This window comes from Myripristis murdjan, chromosome 13 (genome assembly GCF_902150065.1).
Source record: "Myripristis murdjan chromosome 13, fMyrMur1.1, whole genome shotgun sequence".
Classification (NCBI taxonomy): domain Eukaryota; kingdom Metazoa; phylum Chordata; class Actinopteri; order Holocentriformes; family Holocentridae; genus Myripristis; species Myripristis murdjan.
The window spans coordinates 12,011,509-12,029,492 of record NC_043992.1 but is presented as its reverse complement, the minus strand read 5'-3'; the positions used below and the strand labels follow the sequence as shown (position 1 = coordinate 12,029,492).

General features: G+C 41.7%; 1 protein-coding gene across 4 annotated transcripts in view; it reads left to right on the top strand.

Annotated features, from left to right (window-relative positions):
- phldb1b (pleckstrin homology-like domain, family B, member 1b) overlaps positions 1 to 17,984 on the top strand; it is an 88,062-nt gene that overhangs the window by 60,220 nt on the left and 9,858 nt on the right. For 2 of the 4 annotated variants that reach the window (XM_030067555.1, XM_030067554.1), the window contains exons 9-19: positions 1,300 to 1,428; positions 4,012 to 4,167; positions 4,614 to 4,724; positions 4,980 to 5,069; positions 6,912 to 7,034; positions 8,233 to 8,394; positions 11,685 to 11,801; positions 11,894 to 11,996; positions 12,974 to 13,018; positions 14,718 to 15,060; positions 16,976 to 17,066. In XM_030067555.1, the coding sequence (XP_029923415.1) occupies positions 1,300 to 1,428; positions 4,012 to 4,167; positions 4,614 to 4,724; positions 4,980 to 5,069; positions 6,912 to 7,034; positions 8,233 to 8,394; positions 11,685 to 11,801; positions 11,894 to 11,996; positions 12,974 to 13,018; positions 14,718 to 15,060; positions 16,976 to 17,066 (1,470 nt within the window). The remainder of the gene's footprint in view (positions 1 to 1,299; positions 1,429 to 4,011; positions 4,168 to 4,613; positions 4,725 to 4,979; positions 5,070 to 6,911; positions 7,035 to 8,232; positions 8,395 to 11,684; positions 11,802 to 11,893; positions 11,997 to 12,973; positions 13,019 to 14,717; positions 15,061 to 16,975; positions 17,067 to 17,984) is intronic. The other 2 variants (XM_030067556.1, XM_030067557.1) reach the window with 2 other exon arrangements.

Here is a 17,984-nt window from a genome sequence, read left to right as displayed (position 1 = left end):
AGATGTTCCAGTGTTACCCTCCTGCCTAAAGCAGAGGCTAGTTGTGTAATTCTGTGCCAAATATTTTCCAGTGACTCAAGTCTTTCCTTGTGAGGATCCGTCAAACAAAATTTGATCCAGTGGGAGTCTGTGGCCTAATGAGTATTCATTTCATTGGCATGTAAATATTTTGGAACTCCTGCTTCTAAAAGAAAATCAAAGGGTAAATTCTCTAAATTGACTTTGATCTTGTGGTTCCACCATCGATACTAATAGCCTTTTTCTAACATGGTAGGAAAATAAATCACTTGTATCTCTTTTAAGAGTGCTCTAAACATAATGAGATGCATCCACTTGCCTCTCAGAAGAAACAAGGCAGAACCTGCCATTCATTTTATAGTGAGAGTTCTGTCAGTGCTGCTCGTCCCAGAGGGGCTGACTGCCTCTGAGGCGTTTCACATTGTAGTTGTTATGATGGGCCAAACTCTAAGCCTCCCTGCTGACAGTTTGCTGCAACACAGGCAATAACAGCTAGGTTTGTGGTTATTGATTGGTTACTGAGCTTGAAACTAGAGTAGCACCCAGGAGACACGGTGCTTCTGCGCTTTAGCTGGAAGGAACTGCTGCACATAGCTTCTGTCAGATTTACTTTGGCCAGGATTATGAGAAGTGCATTTGGGAGCTTATCGATGTCAAGTAAATTGTGGGCCTAATTTTCTCACAGTGAATTGTGGTTTATTTATTTGAAGATGTAAAAGTTCTCATAGGATATTTATTGCCAATATCTTTAGTAGCATAAAAGCAAATAAATGTTCTTTTTAGCAAATCCAAAGAGGCATGTGTGGATGCTTACACCCAAAATTTTATCACAACTAAACTGGGTTACTTAATCTCATAAAAAAAAAAAAAAACCTTCAAAAAAAAATCCTGAATCACCGCATCTGTTGTTTGGTATCAATAAATGTAGTGATGTATGTTGTTGAACTTTATTAAGAAAACTTCTCAGATCTGTATTTTGCTGTTCTGACCAGTGTGAGGCTTGCATTTTAGCTCTTACAAATGCAAATTATAACACCCCAACATTTGAACACCCCTCTCCCTGTGCCCTCCGAAACCCCCCCCCCCAAAAAAACTGTCATGGCCTATTTCTTGCTAACACCAGATGGCTTATTATTTGCATGGCGTGGAATTTGAGCAGAGTGTTTTTGTCTCCTCTCTCTCTTTCTTTCTCTCTCTTTCTATCTCTCTCTCTCTCTCTCTCTCTCTTCGTCCATCCATCCATCCATCCATCCTGTGTGTGGGTGTGTGTTGTCTTTCTAGGAGAGGGCTAATGTTGAGGCCGAGCGCCGGGCCCTGCAGAGCCTCCAGGAGGGCTACGCTGAGCTGAAGAACCAGCTTCATAACTGTCCCGAGTCCCTACGGGAACAGTTGCAGGAACAGCTCAAAAGGGTGGGTCGTCAGTCAACCAGAAGCACCAAGGCCACCCCGACCCCACCCCCCCAACTCCAATCTACAGTAGCCTGCCCCTGTGCCGCTACAAACCCTGATCCAATCTGTCACCCCACCACCACCCAGTCTGAGATCACTCGCCCCCACCCCAACCCACAACCTTTAGAGCCCAGCAGTAGCATCAATCTCCAGGTCCCTCCAGCCTGAAAACCCTCCACCACTAGTTCTTTGGGAAATTCCAGCAGTGCAGGGTTGTTATCTCAGCACAATGATGGTGTTTGTAAAGCAAGAACAAGCCTAACTGCATCATGACCTTTTAAAAAGAAGGCGAAATGCATTAGCCTGGCCGGCAGCAGCAACACTTGGCATTGAGAACCCATGTGAAATTTCAGGTCTATATTATCTGGCACTGACAAAATTTGGCATCCATTTGTCATATTAAGGCAAATCCTTTGTGTGTGTGTTAGTATATGTTGGTATGGAGCGTATGTACTGTATGTTGCAGCATTTGCCTGGCACATACCACTGTACATAGTGTTACTGGCGCCTTTAACCCTTTAGCTGAGGTCTGCCACATATGGTGCACAGACACACACATGCAGACATGCATAGGGCATGCATTTGGCAGAATCCCTCTCAGTGCCTCTCAAAGACTCGCAAATGCAACAAGCTGCTGGAATTTTTCCCTCCCTCCCTCCCTCCACACCACACCTACATGCTACTGAAGCCCTCAGGACGGAATGGGAGCACTGAAATGGCTCCAAGGCCACTTCAGCTGGTAGTGCTGCATTTTGGTAAAATATGGTTCATGTGATACGAATGTGCTGCATTGCCTGCATGATTCTGCTGTGCATCTCCTCAGTGATTTGTTACGCCTTGCAAATTTGTAACTGCTCACTAATCAATTAACATAGACCCTAACTAGCTCCATTCTCTCTCTTCCTTCCCTTTCATCCTGTGACATCTCTTTTGTAAATGAATGTATTCACTTGGTTTAGAATAAGAGCCTTTCTTTAGTTTTACCAGTGATCTGGAATTTCATTGCATTTTGTCACACACAGATGCATATATTTTTCAGTTGTTGTCCATTTTGCACAATCCTATTTATTTCCCATGCAATCCTTTATTTATATGTACGTTGCATGACACTTTTTGATCATCTGTCAAAAAAGGAAAATATGAAGTGTTGCATGTAAATCCGTAGTTAATAGGACCCTTCACATACATTTCATTTAAAATTTTCAAAAAATGCAGGTAAGCCAAAACAATTACTAGACATTTTTTGGTAGAAGTATATTACCCTACGTGTTTGGTATGCTATTTTCTACACAGAATGAAGCACTGGCACTCATTCAGTAAAGCCATTGTGTAGGGCCAGGTCCATGCAGGTAAAAAAATGAGGACAGGCAAAGACCAAACACTGTACAAAAGCAAGATTTTCTTATGTTACCGCCTCAAAAAGTGATGATCAGTGTGCTAGATGCCAGACACTAAATGTACAACAAAAGAGCGTCTTGCATACCGCAACTTGTGTCTGAAGTGTATGAATTCATTAACACTTAGACATGTCTGACATATTGAGCTTCCTGCTCCTCATCAGCCACTTGCAAAGATGAATCACATTAGATTCAGACTGCATGTCAGTGGATTGATGCTGCCGGTCGTCCAGTCCTTCACAAGTGTTACAAAGGCGCTTGAGAACCCTCTGACCCAAACACTCACCGCCCTGCTGATGACAGAAGTGCCTCAAAACTTAGCCTTGTCAGCAGTCATATTGTGGCAGCAAGGACGGAGGAGTCCCCAAGATATATCTGTGGAATATATAATCGAATTCATATATCAAAAACACATAATCTGAAAAACATTACAATGGCGTAAGCAAGGTTCTCCAGACGCTTGAAAGTTTGAATAACTCATGTTTTAGATTCATGCCAGTGGCCATGCCATTTCTTTTTATATATATATATATATATATATATATCTTTTCTTTAAATATAGATATTGATACATATTCATACTCCAAATGGAATTTTCACATGCTGTCTGTAGCAGTAGTTGAAGGATGCGGCCGAGTGTGTATGTATTCATTTTTAAGCAATATTAACTACAACTTTAGGTTTGTTTTGAGTCGGGGGTTTGAAAAAGAAATGGATTGAAGAAAAATATCAAAATCACACCCTTGACCACAAAATGTGCTCAAGTGCACAACAGGTTTTCACCAAGATTAGTGGCCTTTGTGGCTTGAAGTTGTATGTACTTATCTAATTTGCTATACCAATAGCCATGCTGCAGTAGAAGCATGTTCTTCCATGGCTGGCTGCCTGGTTGACCTCAATGTGCTTTTAGTCTTCTGCTGAAGTTGTTGGGGAATCTTGTTGATCCTTCCAAGGAACAGCCTCAGCCATGCCATGAAAATGTTTTACATAATTTTACTTTTAGAACCCAAGGTGTCTGGCTTTGCTGCTACCCTTTATGTCAGTCTGAAAATGGTGTTTGTATCAAAGTGACCTTTCTATGTATGATATGGTAAGTGTTGTGGTGTCTGTGTTGTAACCTTGGACGTTGTGTGTGGGGATTCATCAGGACGGAGAAGCGTTGGAAGCTGGTACCAAACAGTTTGAGGACCTGGAGTTTCAACAGCTGGAGAGGGAGAGCAGCCTGGAGGAGGAAAGAGAAACCATCAGCCAGCAGCTCCTCCAGGAGAGGGCAGAGTACCACAGCAGTGTCGCCAAGAGGAAGGTGAGGAGCACTGGGATTCCTGCTGTATTAGAACATCCTCATCAGGGTTCCACTGACACAGGATTTGGAAGTTCAGTACATCAAGTGTTTTTATTCTGAAGCACTTTATTTAGTAGATGGTTCCTCATTTAGAAAAAGAAATGCAAAATAAATGAAAGAGGTACTTCTATGAACCATTTGGCTCATCCAAGAATAATAAAAGATTCTTGGTTGATTAAAGTTGTTGGAAGATCCATTTCTGGTTCCATGAAGAACTTGATGTGTCCTGATTAGTCTTTGAAACACTTGTGGGATTCTGTGAACAACCAAGAATGAAGGCATGGCATAATTGGTGCACCATGCTAATTTTTCATTCTGTATTATGATTTTGACCAGATTTCTTGTAGTCTTAGCAGAACAAAGTGTGCTGCTACCAAATGCAACTCTTTTTGCCCTCTGTTCCCCAGGAGAAGGTGTCTGCTCTGGAGAGCCAGGCCAACCAGCTGGGCCTGCAGGCCTCCCAGGAGTGTGAGCGGCTGGCCAAGGACAGAACCCTCACTCTGCAAATGCTTCAAAAGGTACACTTTTTATTGTGCACACTGGCTTTATTGAACAGGGTTCCAGCAAAAATTGGATTTTACCAATTACCACTACAAAACTTTATTTACAGAAGATGCACTGATCCCTTTAAATTTGCAACTGAACCCATTTTGCCCCCCTGAAAGAAAGAAAGTCCTAATGTTTAGTACACCTCACTTCATTAAGCCTGCACATAATAGACTCTAGCATGTACTTGTACCATGTACTTAGTAAAATCTGTCTTTACATTCTAGGAGAAAGAGAGACTGTCAGCTTTGGAGAAGAGATACCACAGCCTGACAGGAGGAAAGAGCTTCCCCAAGTCCTCCAGTGCCATGAGAGAGGTGAGAGAACATCTTTCTCTATACACGGGAAGCAAACACACAAAATGCTGAACACCTGTAAGCAAAAGGAGCTTTGATAGTGTTTTTTTTTTTTTTAACTCTTGATCATATTAACCTCTTTTACTTGCAGTGAATTGTTTATATGCCCACTTGGTGTAACTCAGGCATGTCTATCCATTTAACAAACATCTATTGGCTCACCTTAACTCACTCACTTCTTTTTATTAAGTAGTTTCAAAGCGATGTAAATTATGATGGTAGGATTTTTTTAAGGATATAATGAATGCTTATCTAGAAATAATCAGTTTTTGTTGTTAATGTTTTCCTTTTAATGACTACTACGATGGAGGTCATATTGTAGCTACTGATATATTGGCAAACTGTTGTTATCAGCCGATATCAGCTTTAAAATGCAGTATTGGTGTCGGTATGAAATGTATTTTCACTGCCAATATTTGTCTGATTTTGAAATTTGGTATTTTTGTGAGCTTTTTTCCCCAAAAGAGCAGCTGTCAAATTGCAACAGAACAAAACTAACATGTTTGGTTTACAAAACACCTCATTGTCTTAAAACAGGCCTGTCTGAACTCTGAGCATGTTTCCTCCCCTGCATTTATATTACAATTGTTACAAAAATTCATCTTTGATATTGGTATCAGCATCAAACAAACCATATCCTTCCATCCCTAGTATTCACCATTTTACTCTACATGACTCTCTACTTCACTGTATGAATTGTTGAGCTCAGACATGAAACCTGCCTCAGGCTGTAACAGGGGCCAATTGGTACAAAACCTGTTCTTGGACTCACTCACCTACATTTACACTTTTTTTGAGGGGAGCTCAGCAGTTAGATTTAGCAGTCTACTAGTTTGCCTGCTGCAGGAAGTAAAAGAAATTATCCCTGAACTGTTGAAACAGGACGCGCTCCATATCCGCGAGACTGACCTGTTGTTAGAGGATTTCCACTCCTCCCAGCATTCCCTCTGTCGAGCCTCTTCTTCCTACTTACATCCCTCCCCTCCCTGTCCATTGTACCCTGGCAGCCCTACGGAGGTACGCAGACTAACGGTCACTGCATGATGCCCGCAGCTTCTCTCCTCACCCTACCTGCTGTCCTGTGTTAACCCTTAAAAGCCCTTAAAGTTGCAAACTGCGCTTTCAACGTCCTGTTGGCTCCGTGGCTCTGACCTCTGCCTGTAGCCCGCCCTGTGCTGGCCCAGCTCATTCCTCCCCATGCTCTGTTTGCTGGAACCCAGGGATGTAGTGGAGGGTAAACTTGCCTAAAACTCACTTTACCCACTTGTTTACACCTGATATGAATCTGAATGTCACATTGATGTAAACTGTCAAAGTGATGTATATGAGGAGCATAAAATAAGCCTGTTCTGGAGGTTTTTTGCCATATAATGATGGCAAACTAAAGGTTGCAGTTTACCCACCTTTTGTATTTACCACTACATCACTGGTTGATCCAAATTAACAAGATATCTGTCTGTGACCTCCTTGATTGTGTAACACCTACTTATGATGAAGATGCACTTTTTTGTTGCTGCGTGTCCTCGTTTATCCCTCATCAAATGCACCGTGCACTATGTAGCTGATATAACAGCATTTTAGCAGCTAGATAAAATATCAGCCTGACCTTTCACTTGCAAAGGTGCACCCTCCTCAATACGTAATATCCAAAATGCGCTAATCAAAAATCCAGCGCATCTTGCTCTGGGCAGGCTGTTATATTTGTGTGTGTATGTGTTCATGTACTGTATGTGAGTAGTACAGTACAGCGTTTTCCTCACGGCTTCTCGTCCCTGTCTGGTCGTGCTGTTCGCTGGCGCTCAGGACTACCTGAAGCTGTCGGACGTCTTTAAGATGTACGGCAGCAGTGGCTACCGTGACAGCAGCAAGCCCGCCTCGCACGGCCGCTCGTTTGCCATAGACGCTGCATTAGCTGGCCCCTGCGAGGTACCATCACTTCCTGTCTGCCTCTCCTCTGATCTCTTTTCCTCTCTTGTTCTCTGAACTGTTTTCTCTGCCTCTCCTGTCCTCTGTCTCTCTCTTCATCCCTCCATTTTTCATATCATGTTGCTCCCTCTACTGGTTGGCTGTTTATCTTGTAACATACTGTACAATTGGCTTTGCTTTCTGCTACATGACAGCTTGATGTAAGCAGCTTGTACTCATCCCTCTGTAGCTGTAAGGCAGAGTTAATTTACAGTAGATGCTAATGATCGTATGTTGGATTGGTGTGTGTGACCCTGTACCTGAGTTGATTAGGTTTTCACATCAGTTTTTTGTGGGGGTTTTTTTTCATTCGCAGCTACCAATAGATGCTATATTGTGCAAAGATTCAGTAACCTTAAATTTGACAATTTAGTCAAGTTTTTCCTTACAATTTTATTTTTTGTCAAGGAAAAAAAGCCTCTGAAACAGCGACAGGACCATCATGGGACTCTGAAATTCACCAGTGAAACCCGGAATAATAGTGAATAATATGTCTATATTAATAATATGTCTAATATGAAATGTAATCACTTCTGTGGCATCCCATCAAAATGTTATATTGGAATCAATTCAGTTGGAAGGCTTGACATTGATCAATAATAGTTGTATTGATCAGATGACTACCCAATCAATAACTATTTAATCAGAAAATCACATCTCCAAATGCTAACTGTTAGCCTCCTGCAATTGAGGTGAGCTTCCCCCCCGGCTTACATTCTAAAAAATAATAATTAGCATTTGGGGCATCCAGCCACTATCCAGCACTCAATAACCATAATAATAAGACAGTACCATTATTCTCCTCAGCTACATGTATGTGAAAAATTCTAATATCATTTTTTTCAAAATAGGTGAGCTGTCCCTTTAAAGTCAGCCTTGGTCCCATATGCTGGTTTAACATAAATGTTGACTGTGTGACTTGCGTTAGGCTGTACATTGTAATCCAGTCAGCACTTCCTTCCCTCATACCTTCATGACTGATGCTGAAGTTCACTAAATGTACCTGACATGTCTCCCCTCTAGCACCTGTCGTCCACTTGCTGACATGTCTGTCTTCATTCCTGCCTGTATCTCTGCTCTCCTCTCCTCTCTCCTTTCCTCTCCTCTCCTCTCCTCTCCTCTCCTCTCCTCCTCCTGTGTGTGGGTTGTCTGTGGGAAGGACTATGTGACTGTTGGCCAGTTAAATCAGATGTACGGGATGCCCAAGGTGGAGTCCTCCCCCACCTCCCCGCTTCGCCAGCCCCTGCATCCTGGAGCGGTAGACCCTGCCTTCTCCTGCCTTTCCCCTCCGCATGGCTCCTCCCTCTCTCTCTCTGTGGAGGTGTGTGTTATACTTTCCTCTTCTGCTGCTGCTCTCTAATCTATTAGTGTGCTTGTTTCGAGGGTATCTGGTACTCTCCCGCTTAGAGAACGGCATACCTGTCAACATTACACTGTGAAAATGAGGGAGATTTTCTCTGGCATAATTTCCTACTTGACATCACAAATTAATAGAGTGTGTGTGACTGAATAAGTTCAGTTAGGTCATATTTACAGAGTCAAAGTGGTAGCCACCTAATACCAACATTTGCATAAAAATGAACAAAACAATCTGAAATAAAAATATCCTCCATCTCAAATGTGTCACATCCATTTTTTAGTGCGGGAGCCAGTTTGTCCTGATCATTTTTGAAGATGACGTTTCACGTGGGTTGCCAGGTAGTGCGAAAAAAATTAAGTCTAATGTGAATCGGATTAGACTGTCTCTCTTGGTCTTATCTGGCGACATGTGTTTCACAGAAAACAGTTATTGGATTGGATGTGTGTGTCAGAAAACAGGAGATGAACGGGCAAAGTGCCAGAACAGGAGGAGGGAGGGAGAAAGGGTTAATAAAATGGAGACTCCCAGCATAGGCAGGAGTGCTGACAGGTATGGAGCCGGGAAAGTGTACCGCTGTAATTGAACATGACAAACATGGCAGATGAGTTGAGAAGCGGAGCATTTGTATAGATACAGTATGTTAACATACAGTGTGGACGACAGCCATCTTGGTACTTTGGTAATAAGGAATTCTATGGCGGATCAATACAAGGCAGCAGGAACTGTCATTGCCTGTTAAAGATACAGACTCACCGTGCTAATCAGTGAATAATATGTCACTTTTCTTTGACCTGGAATAAACCTTTTTCCCAGCAGCCTTGTTGATATGAAGTAGCAGGTAAACACAGGTGCTGCTAATGACATTAATTAAGGTTCTGTTCCATTTAAGTGCCACAAAGCCTTTCCAGTGAACCAGCATGAACAATAACAGGACCCTGGCTCTGTTAGACCTAAATGGAACAAAAAATGTAATTAATATTACCTGCGTCTACCTGTTTTTTCATTTCAGAAGGTTGCTGTGAAAAATGTCTGTTGTAAATCAACTTATAAGCAAACATACAGTATTTTTCCTCCATACATTTGGCCATTGAACTGTTGAGCATTCACTGCAGAGACTGTGAGTTTCTGTTGTGGTTGTTGCCTAGTTTGTATCACTGATTCACGGCAGGCAGCTTGCAGCCGGCAGGATAAATGCATCCCAACTGTTACGCCAGTAAAACTAGCCCTCCTTGCTCCTGTGTTTTCCATCCTTTACAACCCCACCTCTACCTTTGATCCTGCTCTGCTCTCCTTTTATGTCTTGTTGGACTCCTACAGACGTAAATGCCCTTGAGAAATATACTCACAGATGTACAGTTTGTTCAAAATGTTTGATTATGAGCATCAAGATATCATTAGTATGAGAGGATAGAAAGTATAAGAAATAAATTCCAGCATTATGATGGTGTGCAAAACATGGAATATATTTCTGCTCTTTTTCACTTTCTTGAGAATGCTAACTTTCCTTGTCTTCTCTTTCCTCCTCCTTTTCTCCTTCTTATCCAACCACTTCTGTCCACCTGCTGCTGCTCTCTGTGGCCTGCAGTACCCATCTGAGGGCAGTAGGCCTCACTTGCCCAGGCTAGATTTAGAGCAGTGGTACCAGGAGGTGATGGCGGCTGGGCAGGCCAGCCAGCTCTGTCCTCCTCCTCTGCCAGCTAAGTCGCTCTCAGGCCGCAGGCCTACGCTGCAGGTAGAAGGGCTTCTCCTTGTTTTCCTTCTCAGTCTGTCACTTTTTTTTTTACTGTGTCTGTCTGCCATAATGCCTCTGCTGACAGCCTCACCAACTTGCACCCAGATGAGGAATGGGAGTTGTGTCTGTGTGTGCATGTGTTAGTAGTTTATTTGTGCTGCATTCAAATCCTATGGGAAAGAGAAAAGATACAACAGTTGAAAATACAGCTTACCTCAGCGTTCAGATGATAAAACAACTTGGGAACTCAGGTTTGGCAATGGATGCTGATTTTCCTGACTTACTGAATTCTGCTATACAGTGACGCAGAGGATCATTCATTTTACATAAAACTTGAACGAACGTGAATGATTTTGTGATCACATCCGGGGCTGGGCAGTATGGACACAATCGATAGCATGGTTCGACTGCATAACTTGATATTGATTTTGTGATGATTTTGTAGGGATGACTGTTGATTGTTTTCATCAGATACATAATGAGATTTTTGGTAAAGAATTGTTAGAAATAGAGGCAAAAACAGTTGCAACAGTCTGATAACTTAAGAAAATTGCATCCCTTAACTGTAATGCAGTCTTTAAAACCAGAAAAAGACATCACTTTACCATATCACAGCATTATTATATCTGAAATCTTAGACAATTTATAGTCTCATATACAATACCAATAAAATATCAATATATTACCCAACTCTAATCACACCCTTTGCGTACCCCCCTAATTTTTCCATTTCCAGTGCGTTCTGCCTTCCCTCCAGTTTTTGGAGTCTCAACAATTCAACCCTGCCATGTTTGGTTTGCTGTAATACATTAAATCAAACCATGATGTGCCTGTTTAAGTTTTTAAGAAAGCTGAGAATAATTACTCACAGCATCCACATTCTACAGAAAACTTCAATCCCGGTATCCTCACAGCTTGAAACACATTCAAACGTGAAGATTCCCAAGTTGTTGCTTTTAACCCATTAAGTCTTTGACTGTAATTCCCTTAGGACATGAAGGCAGCGCTTACTTAAGTTAGCTTGATCAAAGAATCGTCAAATGAAAGGGGACGAGATTGCTGTCCTGTGTGTGTGTGTGCGTGTGTGTGTGTGTGTGTGTGTGTGTGTGTGTGTGTGTGTGTGTGTGTGTGTGTGTGTGTGTGTGTGTGTGTGTGTGTGTTTAACTACAGCTCAACTATTCTCTGTGGATGCTTTAAAATCGCCTGGATTCGGTCTTGTTCCAACATGGAACATGAACTGTTAATGCCAGTCTCTCTACAGTCTGGCTGAACTGATGTGGAATACTTATATTTTAACTCTTGATCAGTCATCCGTAAATCGTCATGGCATAACGCTAATCATGCTTATAACCAGTATCCCGTCGTGAGTGCTTGCAGCTCATATTTGGTGGATTTCAGTTGTGCTCTTAACATTGTTCACACCACCTCAGCCATCGCTTGGGTTTGTTTTAACACATTTTATCAGTCCTGTATTCCTGATCTTGATAGATTCATCCCTTTTGTGTGCTCCCTCTATCAGGTGTTCCGCTCCAAGCTGGACAGTGACGCGGGGCTGTCGGTACATCGGCCCAAAACAGGCTCTGGATCCCCCATCCAGCACGGAGCAGCAACACTGGGACGCAACACACCTTCTAAGGTAGGCTGACCGCTCCTTTGGAAGTGATTTTAGTTGTAGAAGCCGTGAAAATATAGATAAATATAGTTGTCGTCTCCACTCTGTCCCTGCAGAGCCCCCAGCTGGCGGCCAACAGCACCGGCAGCCTGCCCAGGAACCTGGCTGCCACCCTGCAGGACATCGAGACCAAGAGACAGCTGGCCCTGCAGCAGAAAGGTAACAAAGTCCCCTGCTACCGCAGCTGAACACCAGCCTGCCCTGGGTAACACTGTCACATAACCATCAATAATGAATGGTGAAGCAATCATCATTGTTATTTAATGTTGAGTAACAAATAATTGAGAATCACTTAAATGTGCTGAAACACATTAACAGATGTATAGTGCACATTATTTAATCATTAATTGTAGTAAACCAATCAGTGAATAAATAATGTGTTATTCGATAACATTTGTGAATAATTATGTATTCAGAAATGGTCAACAAACGTCTTGTATGGTAAAACATGGATTCATTTTCTGAGTTTCAATTAGATAGATAAATAGATAGATAGATTTACATTGTTGATCCCAAATGGAGAAATTTAAAATTAAAGTGGCAACTGTTTAAATGGTTAACAAATGGGTTTTAAATATAAATGAAAATCATTAAGTTGCATGTGATGACCATTTACAAGGTTAAAGGCTACAAGATAAAAGCTGTATAATAAGAAAATCCCTGAATACCAGTTCTTGTTCCAGTCTTTCCAGGGATTTTCAGTTTCTTCTGCCATTTGCTATTAAACAATGTGGGAAATGAACTAATCACCAATTAGTTTTTACATGGCTATTAAATGCTGATTACTATAAATTAAAATAGATGAGTTCAGCATTCATTAGAGATGGTTACTGTGAAGTGTTACCCTGCCCAGTGTCATGGAGCTGTATGTGTGTGACAGCTTGTTTCAGTGAGAGCAATGGCTCTAAGTGCTTATCTGCTGTTTGACAAAACGGATTAGAGGAGCCCGGTCACTTTGCCGCTGGTGTAGCCCAGCAGGCTGCCACCCACGGCTGCAGAGTTGGGACTGTGAGCCGGTCACGTCTGTTAGCGTCAGTAGTTCAGCCTGTCCTCATGCCTGTCTGTCTGTCTCTCTGTCTGTCACCCTGTCTGTGTGGATTTGTCGCTCCCTCTCTTGGCCCTCTGCTGTACCACAGAGTCCCAGTCCTCCAGCCACCCCACCATAGAGGAAAGCCCAGCAGGTAGACGGAGCACTGCATCCAGGAGTGGGACTCATCATTTCCATTTTTAATTTTTTCTTTGGGATTCCCCCTTTTTTCACCTCCCTCTACTGTCTCTACACACATCTCACCGTTGTCTGAAATTAACTTTTTAGCTCACCTGCTAATGGCTGGTAAGCTAAAAACAAACCTTTCCTGCCAATAATAGCATGTGAAACATAGGGTATGGTATCATATGAAACGTTAAAAGATAAAAGGAAATGTATGGTAGTAATTTAAGATTTGTCCATTAATTTCTGCAATATAGGAAATTCATCATTGGAATATGGTTTCAGCTTAGGTTAAAGCTGTTAAAGACCCAAGCAGCAGATAACAGAATTTCAGACATCTTGGCTTAAATACAGACTTTACACAACCAAGAAAGTGAAATGTTACTGTCTCAAAAAATTACCCGCTCGAGTGGAAGGAGATCCTCTCTGATTTATTCACCAAAGACAAATTTTTACCAGCATTTGGCACTTGGCAGGTGTTAATTTCGGACTTTTGACTTCACCCGACTGTTCTCAGTCCCTTCTTCTTCATCTCTTCCATCTCTGGTGTGTCATTAACTCCTCTCCCCTTATTTCTCCTCATCTTTTCTTTGTTTGAAACCCTCTTCCATCAATCTTCTATGAATGCTGCTGTCGGTGGAGAATCAATATTGCATGTTGCGTGTTCAGTGCGCTCCTGCTTTGGAGTTATTGACTTTGGCACGTCGTTCCAGAGGTATCTGCCCGTTGTCGGGTGAATAGTAGCATGGTTTTGACAAGAGGGAGAGAATGAGAGAAGTTACATAGCAACTTAACTCTTGCTCCAGCTGTTGAAACTCTTTGGTGATGGGCCATTTTTTTGGGTTGTTGTGATGGTGCTCGAGGCTTGTGATACTTCTTGAGCACATACTCGTATGTGTGATGCATGGTTTCTGGTGTCATGGTTTATGGGCTTGTGCAGGTACCAGTTTTACGCTGATTGGTATTATTTTGATGATTCTCCAGCAGGTGGATGCTTTGATGACTTATGGCTAGCATGCTGGTTTGAATTCAGTGGAAAAACCCTGGCTTGTTCTTACTTTGTGTTCACACTGTGAGCAGCTGTGTCGACAGGTCAAGCTAGTCAGATTGCAAGTTTTGATTTGAAAAAAAAAATAAAAATAAAATAAAAAATCATATATTCTTTGCTGCTTTAGTATTGTCCATCATGACATTCATCATTTGGGGTTAACAAGCCAGCTAGTAAGTGCTAATTGGGAAGCTTTAGGTTGGTAGATCAAAAAACAAATATATATATATAATAATAATAAATTTTATATTTATAGCTCTTATTTAAAACAGAATTTTTTAAGTGCTTAACAATCAGTGAGAACAAACAAAACAATATGAAAAACGAAAAAATACAGCTGAGCCTTTTGAGAAATTAATTTCTGTAACCTTTCAGTTAAAAGTAAAAGTAAAGAGAGAGGAAGTGCAATCAGAAGGGAAGTGGGAACACTGATTGGCGTTTGATAGCTGATGTCTGTGAGAAGTCCAGCCGTTCTCAGCCACCAAGCTTGTTGATCTTATCTTCTGGTGACTTATTGATGGAGTTGCTCACAGTGTTAACACTCGGTTATGGTCAGATATTCCGCCTTAGACCAAATGTCGACGTTATCCACTGATCCGAACCCCACCCCTTCTTCCTCCAGGTCAGCAGGTGATCGAGGAGCAGCGGCGTCGCCTGGCTGAGCTCAAACAGAGAGCAGCGGTGGAGGCTCAGTGCCAGTGGGAGGCGCTCCACGGCTCCCAGTCCCACCTCATCACCTCCTCCCCCTCTTCCTCTTCCTACTCCCCGGCCATGGCCTACTCTCCTGGGCTGAGCCAGAGCTCCATAGGGCCCCCGCCGCTCGTGCACCACTCCATCCTGCACCACCAGCCCCCATCAGCGGGCGAGCAGCCCTACGACACCCTGAGTCTGGAGAGCTCCGACAGCATGGACACCAGCGTCTCCACCGGCAACAACTCAGCATGCTCGCCAGATAACATGTCCAAGTATGACTGGAGGGGACACACACACACACACACACAGAGGCATTCCTACATAAAGGGTTAGATTGATGAACTATTTTGCCTATATGAGTCTTTAGTTACATATCACATTTGGTCCAGTAAGTGCTTTCCATCTCTCATATCATGCAGTTTGTTTCATTAAATATTTATTGTATAATTGACAACCAGTATGACACTGGTTGTCTATAGGAAGTCATTAACCTGAATTGATTCTAATGCAGCATTTTCATCAGATTCCACACAAGTATGGCTATTAACCTGGGATTCAGCGAAAAGTGTCTCATGATGATTTAAATTCTGTCTCTAGAAGTTATTATTATTATTATTATTTTTTTTAAAAACTATAATTCTGGCAGAAAGATTGAATATGTGTAATTTTTTGGACAAAATATCAGCAGCTCAGAGTTGTGTGTTTTGGCTTTCAAACCCTCATATGGGTCAAATCTTAGTACTGTATAATTATTTCATCAAAACACATATTTTCCACTCCAACGTATCGCCATGCAATTTCTAAACCATGACATTCCTGTGTAGAGGATTTTTTTTCCCCTCATCTGGTCCTTGATATTGAATGCCTATGATTCATCTTTCCAGTGAATAGTGGATATATTTCCCCCTGTAGAAAAGCATTCAAAAACAGAGGTATATGAAATCATATTTGCAGACAGCATGCTAATCATCCCCCAGTCTGCTCTCCATCAGTTAAATTCTTTATCCACATGTTGGCTAATTTGGAGACCCTCTGTAATGTGGCAAGCTGTGTGTTGTATTATCTGAGTATTCACCACTGCATGTTTTTAACACAACCCACTGCGGGTTTCTCGCCTCATGGCCCTCAAGTGCCACATTCCAAATCCCGATAATAGTGTTTAAGATTATTTTTTTCCGTAATGAACAGTGCACAGCGGAGAATGACAGCTAACACAGGAGGGAGGGAGGATAATCTTGGTGTATCAGAAAATATAGTACTCAGAGTGGATCAATTCACCAGTGTCCTATTTGGTTTATAACTTTAATAGCTGATCAACTGTTGTGAGATTCATTTTCAAGTGGAAGAAATATTTTGAGTTATGCCTATCATAAAATAGTTTCTGGAGTTATTATAGAGTAGAGTGCACTGCAGCGTCCATCTCAGGAAGGATCTGAGGGTGTTGTGTTGGCAGACAGATACAGATAGACAGCAGATGTGTTGATATTTCAGACTCATCACCACACAGATGCTGGCACTCAGATGACAGGATGGCACTGTATTTAGAGTCAGTTTCTTCACTGCTGTGGCTTCACCAGCTCTTTAAAGCTGGAAATAAAGAGTAGACTGATATGCACAATAGATTAATAATGACAGAGCTCATTCATATGACCAAAAACGTCACATTACAATAAATTTAGATTCAGGGCTTCCCATCGACAACCAGTGAAGCTGTGATCAATAATGCAGTAGATATGGAATCAATCAAAATGCCTCATATTGGAGAGGGACCACACTGACATCCTATTCAAGTAGGGATAGGTATGTTTTTTTTAAGTATAATTGTTATCTGTTTAGCGTTTTAGTGCCCTATAATGTCCTAAATACTGTTTCAGAGGCTTTTCTACTCTGACAAGAATAAAATTCTGCAGAAAAGAATGAATAATTTTAAATTCTTGGAATTGGCACAAAATTTTGTCTGTCAGAGGCGTCAATCCAAAAAATATCGTGACTGCTATTGATGTCCAGGAATCTATATTAGTCAAGGTTTCGTTTGATGTTTTCATTAATAAAAAAAAAAAGTTGTTGTTCAGGTAAAGTAAAACACCATTCTTCAAATTGGTCTCAGGATGTGAAAAATCTACTCTGAAAGCAGATGAATCTTGCAAATCTCATCTTGTATGCTTTGTCTTTTTATTTGACATCCAGTGCCAGTGGAATGGACGCCCTGAAGATTGAGGAGATGGAGAAGATGCTGAGAGAGGCCCAGCTGGAGAAAGCAAGACTCATTGAATCGCGGGTAAGAAGCGTCTTCAAAAGATCTTGTTGTGAGAAATAGATTATTCTGAACCGATGCTTGGTGATTGATGGTGGTCTTTGTGGCATTGCTGTCAATGTCTCCTCTAAAAAACATGGAGCTATATCTAGAGTCAATGGGAACGGGAGAAAAAAGGTTCAGGACGGCCGCTCAATCCCTTTAATCATATCTATTGGCCTACATGTATCGGAGCAAACCTCTTCATTCCTTTGTTCCCTGAATAGAGGCTTGCTCTGAAATGCACTGGCCAGTTGAGAAGCTTTTCCCCTTTTGTTTTTAGCTTTCGTTCTATGGAGTGAGCTCTCTTTCGGCTGTTCTTTTGATTTTTTTTTTTTTTTTTTTTTTTTTTACTGTATGGTTGCAGCACCTCTCTAGGAGTGATATTTCCTCATGTCAGTTCAATTTGTTCAAAGTAGAGGGTCACCATTTTGAATCCTCAGTCTGTCAAACATCTTCTCCTCCCCCAGCAACTACACTCTTTACAAAAAAGATCTCTGTAGTATAGAAAAAATATTTCTTGAAGCTTGTGCCGTCCTCAGAATCCTCTTGGTCCAGTAAAAAAAAAATCTTTCCTCTTTAGCATTGTGCTAAGAAACCAAACTTGGTACTGCACGCGTGAGCTGTTCATTGTTCAGGGCAGACGTCCTACATAGAACTATAATAATGCAATGGAGCTTATGTTTTGTTAAAATTAAAACAAAAAAGAAGGCAATAAGCTAAATATAACATTTTGGGTCTTAAGACACTCTTAATATCGACTGATGGAGGTGTTTCATGCTTCCTTAAATGGGTCTGTGTCAAATGATTTGAGTGTGGTGCCATACTGAATCTTACTAATTTTACTACTTACTTGTTTATGACACCAAGAGGGTTGCTTTGGTACAAGCTTAGAGAATCTGT